Genomic DNA, 5489 nt, shown 5'->3' with positions numbered 1-5489 from the left:
AAAAAAAAAAGACAAGAGAGGCAGCATTAAAAGCACCAAAAAATTTACCATGGAATTGGCCACCTACTTCAAAACCAGAGAGAGAGAGAGAGAGAGAGTCCACTTCACGTAAGTGAAGATTCACTGGACTCTCATATGTCTCCCTAACAATCCTTGAAACCAAGTCCATACTTTATCCATAGTCTATACTTGGCCCAAGCACGGTTTCTGAATGGTGGGCTGTGCCTTTCCATTGAAGCAAAAAACTTGGTTCACTGAAAGGTCGGTATCTTGCATTCTATCCTTAGGCCCATTGAGAGAACATATTTACTCGGGTGGATTGGGTGGGCTTGCCATAGCCCAACAGAAGAATAAATGGGCAACAGGAAGTAATGCAAAGTCCCTATGAGAGGAACCAATCAAAGCAAAAAAAGAAAAAATATATGCTAATGCATTCCCTTGCCTTGCTACTAAAGCTTCAGCAACTGCTACATCATAAGTGTAACCAACATATTCTGAAAAACCCAAGATGAATTGACTCGAAGAGTTTCTTTTCTTGCCTCCAAACGTAGTCCTAGTCATCCACATTAATTTTGATACACAAATCAAGTGGCGAGTTAAAGCATATACATTTCTGATTAAAACTAAATATGACAAATTTTTCTCACTTTTGTGTTGGTACCTGCTCTGATGGTTTCATGCTCACCTAAATCTAGGTGAACTCATCCAAAAATTAAATACAATTTAGCATCAAACAGTTTGCAGACTCAAGCCACCAAGAATTAAAGGGCCAAAAAATAGGGAAAACTAGAATTTATTCTCTTGATTACAGACAAAATTTTCTACATATGCTTCCATTTTGAGCCAATAGATATCACTGATAGGAATATGCGTTTAAAATTAATGGCAGTTCATGGAAACAAAAATGGGTTGAGAATTGAGATCATAAATGATACAAGGAAGGCGTTGTTGGAAGGTAGCATATTTTTATTGATCAGGATAAGGTCTAATGGATGGATGCAGAATTCATTTTCCATATCTTGAGGGAGGCAGTAATGCTGGCTCCAGTGGCATTGTTGAAAAGGAAGAGCCGGGCTGCTCCATATATGGCCCTTGTTGGATAAACCCGCGATGTGATCACTGTTCTCCCACCTTGAGCAAAGCTTTCGACAATGGAATGATCAACCTGAGCAGCCATAGTTGTAAATTTGTTAAACATAAAGAGAATAGCAGTTAATGGTAATGGTGGATGACAAGTGATAAACTCACCAGTAATCTCATAGATAGTTTTTCACCATCAGGCACAGGAACTGTGCTTCCATATACAAGTTTACCTACATCATCGGCCTGGGAAGACCTGCACAAAACAATAAATTCCATTTAAATATATAAAATCCAAGAGCCATTCTTTGACAGTCAGATAGAACTGAATCTGATATTGTTGGAAGTCATAGAGTTACAGCTCCACATTAGTTTTAAGGTTTTGGATTGGGTCTTTCAACAGACATGTTATGGGCAATAGGTCAAAGAATTTGATCATGCCATTGCCATCCTTGGGGAACTTGGAAAGAAGACAATCATGACATACCTTGATTCATCGCTGCAGAAGAATGTCTTGACATTGCCATCATTACCCTTAGCCAGGTAGAAATACACAGGCGTCTTCTCAGAGAGACTTTTATCTGCAAGAACCAATAGACCAAACGGTCCCAATACACCCCTACCAGCAGCCCCACCGCTGCTGCCACAGTTGTATGCTACATCAGCTTCAATGGCTCCCTCCAAAGCCTCCTTTTCAATCTCAAACTCGGCCCTTATGTCCAACTGTTAACACATCACCAGAAGATCAATCTCCCATTGTAGGCTACTATAGTAATTTTTACTTAAAACCCAGATGATCGAAGCTCCCAAAAGAAGAAACCAAGTACCTGTGTGGCTTCACCGATGTCAAGAGGCACTATAGATCCAGCATCGACCTTCACTTTGCTGAATTCCTGACTCCTAATCCTCAAGCTCTCAACTTCCTCCACTGGCCACTGAAGAATATTGCTCCGTGTCTTTTTGTCAAACACCACCACCCTCGGAATACTCTGTAATAGTACACAAAAGCCTTAGTCTTTGAAATCCCCAATTTCTCAGGAAAGAAGAAGCAGAAGAGATGAAGAAATAGTAAGAATACCTGAACGGAAGCCCAGCCCTTGTCAATATCGGCATTCTCGCTATCGGTCTCACCAATCCAACCCCAAAGAATCCTCCTCTGCTTGTTCTGATCATAGAACGTCTTCGACGCGTAGTACTTGCCGTAATCGTACCTCATTCCGATACCCACATCCTGCTCAGGGTTGTCCGGCGTCCACTTATCGGTCTTCTGATCGTAGGTCCCGAGGGCATAGTAATCGTTCTTGTCGTCGTCGAGGCTGGCCTTGAGGACATGCTTCACTCCGGGACCGTTCACCGACGTATCGAGGCCGTTCTCTTCGGTGGTCGAGACGGGATAGAAGTCAACGCACTCCCACATGCCAGTTCCCGGAACGGCGTGGAGGACACCGTCGATGAGGTCGTAGGAGAGGAAGTCCTTGGTTGTGTAGACCATGGAGATCCCCGTAGTGTTGACCTTTGACCCCAGTGTAACTCGCCAGACGTCGTCCGGGGCGTACCAGGCCGTGGTTGGGTCTCGGAAGTCAGTCTGGCCGATTCCTGAGGGTGGGACCATGACAGGGTTGCCAGGGTACTTGACCCAATGAAGAAGGAGAGGGTCGGAGGGGTCGGCCGGATAAGCCAGGTTTTGAACCTGAACTGATTCGTTGGTTGAACCGGTATAGAGCATGAGGAGGGTGCCGTTGGGGAGGAGGGTGGCGGAACCCGTCCAGACACCGTTGATGTCGTACCAGCGATCAGGGACCATGGCCAAGGGCAGGTAGAGCCAGTGGATAAGGTCCTTTGATACGGCATGTCCCCAGGTTATGTTCCCCCAGATTGCGCTGTCTGGGTTGTACTGGTAGAACAGGTGATACCACCCCTTGTAGAACATTGGGCCTGCCACATTTCCAATTTCACCCTTTCAGTATTCCCAATTGGATAACTTAAGGAGGGTATTTTAGACTTTAAGCATCAGAAATCAAACATATTTAAGAAATAATCAAGATGATAAAATAAGAATTATTGATCCCCACCCCCCCCCCCCCAAAAAAAAAAAAAAGACAATGGACATCACTATCCATAATGAACAATATATACTTAATAAATAGCAATAATGATAAACCCAACAAGTTAGGGACAGAAAATCGACATCACCATTTGTTACGGACCATAGTTAATAAATAAATGATTGTGATATACCATATATGTGACAATTATGACAAACCCCACTAGTTTGTCATGGAAATCACTGTCGATATCCCAAGGTAGGGGTAATGGATAACACTATCAGTTTTGCGTATTTAGATCCTCTCTAATAATTTTTCCTCCAATTTCCTCTCAATTAGACATAGGTACGTAGTTCAAACATTTTGAGATATGTAATCTCATGTGATAGGCACACAGTCCCAAACGTGCATATGTCTAACTGAAGAGAGGTTGACATGAGAGTTGTTAGAAAAGATTTCAATCCAATTTTGCAACAAGCCAGAGGGGACCCATCAAAAGTTTGACAGACAACCGCTTATCTAGTTGGTTGGTGCCTTATGGATAGAGTGTAGGCTTCTCCGAAGAGGTCATGGGCTCTACTCACATGGGAAGAACTTGGAGGAATGTTGTTCATCTAGCTTTCCCTACCCCTTCATACACAAACCCTACTTTTAGGTAGCAAGGGCATCTTTTCATGAAAAAAGATTCTCTCCAATACTGAGGACCCTTCAACTGTTGGAGGGGAGACACTTAGACAAACAATGCTCCTTCTTCCATTATTTTTTAACTTTTGCACTTCAATCATGATTCAAGTAAACATAAATGGGCTCCATGGATTATTACTTGTCCACAAAATTTCAACCCAATCTAATTTATCAAATGGTAAAAAGTAGGCAGTCAACCATAGTTCGGTTAAGTGGACAAAACCAAAAGTGTCAATTTGGAGTTGGAAATAAAAATTAGCCTACTAATCCCTAGAATCAAAATGTTCTATTACTAAATAGGGGCGATTTTTTTGGTTCTGATTTTGAAAACTAATTAATAAATAGAACAGATTGATTCTGGGACAGGTTTCCCAATCAAAATGTAAAACCGAAAAAACAATATACTTAGGAAGGTATTTTGGCTAAGTAATAGTACCCATCACTTTATACCAATTGGATCTGGACCATCCCAATTAATAATTCATCCTGGGTCCCAATTTTGTGCCAATTCAGCTAAATGGTAAAGGTCTGAGAATGACCCATTGGGGCCATACTTTTAAGTACCAGGGTATGAGTACCGGATCGGATATGGGGACAGTATTGCTATGTATCGGTCGTATCAAACAATTTTTCCCTCCAAGATAACGATACCATAAGATATTCTGACAATGCATCGATCCGGTATCGGTGTTGGTCCATGCTGATACGGATCGGCCTTAAAAGGCCGATCGATACCTACAGCTATGATGAGGACACAACCGATTAGGACCCCTCCCGAGGTTCCGATGGACACCCTTTTAACCCTACTATATTTACCAAAAAAAAAAAAAAACCTATTATATTATTTCTTCAAAAGCCCAGAAAGGACACTATTGGATTTGGTGAGAACTTACTTTTTCTAATATCAGATTTCATGTTTAATACATAACTAAATATGGATAATTAAGATCATCGAGAGAGAGAGAGAGAGAGAGAGAGAGAGAGAGAGAAGACATACCATTAGGATCTGAAAGCCAAAACGAGCAGATTCCCCCACCGGATTGACCAAGAAGACATGAAAACATCAGATCAACATAACCCAAACAAGGAACTAATCTTGTTAAGGAAAAGAGATTAAGACAAAAGAAGGGTCTTTAATCTAGATGGAAGAAGTTTGGTGAGTGATAGGTTACCTACCATTCATCCAGTTCTTCTCTGGTTGAAAATGGTATTCAGTTCTCTGCCAAGACAGCATAGCGTTGGTCCAAGAGTAAACATCACTATCACCGGAGAAAAGTCGGAATGCCTTCTCTGACACACCCTGTGAGACTCCTCGAGATACCGACCTTGAAATCTCCGACGCCGCCGATGAGGAAATTTCTCCTTCTATTGTTTCTGGGGTTTCCGATCTCTGGCTTCCCAATAACAATATGAACATAGCAAGGAAGAAGACAATCGTGAAGATTGAGGCGAAAACCTTCACGGGTCTCCGGCGAGTTGTTTGGATCTCTGGCTGTGATTCCTCATCTGGAAGTGGAGCATAAGAACAGGGGATTGCGTTTTCGAGATCGGGATTGTTACGGGGAGGAATGGCTTCCATGGTGGTGGTGGTGGGGGTGACGATGGGGGAGATGGTGTAGTGTTTGTGGCCGGCCAGAAGTTATATAGAAGAAACAGCGGAGATTTAGAGAGAGAGAGAGA

General features: G+C 42.4%; 1 protein-coding gene across 1 annotated transcript; it reads right to left on the bottom strand.

Moving 5' to 3' along the window:
- Nucleotides 1-777: 777 nt before the first annotated feature.
- Nucleotides 778-5489, bottom strand: LOC122082405 (beta-fructofuranosidase, soluble isoenzyme I-like). Its single transcript, XM_042649943.1, has 7 exons — nt 4986-5489; nt 4807-4815; nt 2159-3015; nt 1908-2069; nt 1568-1803; nt 1249-1336; nt 778-1165 (listed from the first exon to the last, which is right to left on the bottom strand). Exons 1-7 carry the CDS (start codon nt 5386-5388, stop codon nt 986-988), a joined length of 1935 nt encoding a protein of 644 aa, XP_042505877.1. The 5' UTR covers nt 5389-5489; the 3' UTR covers nt 778-985.

The sequence above is a fragment of the Macadamia integrifolia genome, chromosome 6 (assembly GCF_013358625.1).
Source record: "Macadamia integrifolia cultivar HAES 741 chromosome 6, SCU_Mint_v3, whole genome shotgun sequence".
NCBI lineage: Eukaryota > Viridiplantae > Streptophyta > Magnoliopsida > Proteales > Proteaceae > Macadamia > Macadamia integrifolia.
This window is presented reverse-complemented; position numbering and strand designations above follow the sequence as displayed.

Excerpts from the sequence above, each read along its gene's own strand:
- LOC122082405 (XM_042649943.1), bottom strand. The coding sequence starts at position 5,388 with ATGGAAGCCATTCCTCCCCGTAACAATCCCGATCTCGAAAACGCAATC. Across the intron at positions 1,804-1,907 it reads ACATCGGTGAAGCCACACAG|TTGGACATAAGGGCCGAGTT; the intron begins GTACTTGGTTTC and ends ATGTGTTAACAG. Across the intron at positions 1,166-1,248 it reads AACTATCTATGAGATTACTG|GTTGATCATTCCATTGTCGA; the intron begins GTGAGTTTATCA and ends ATGGCTGCTCAG.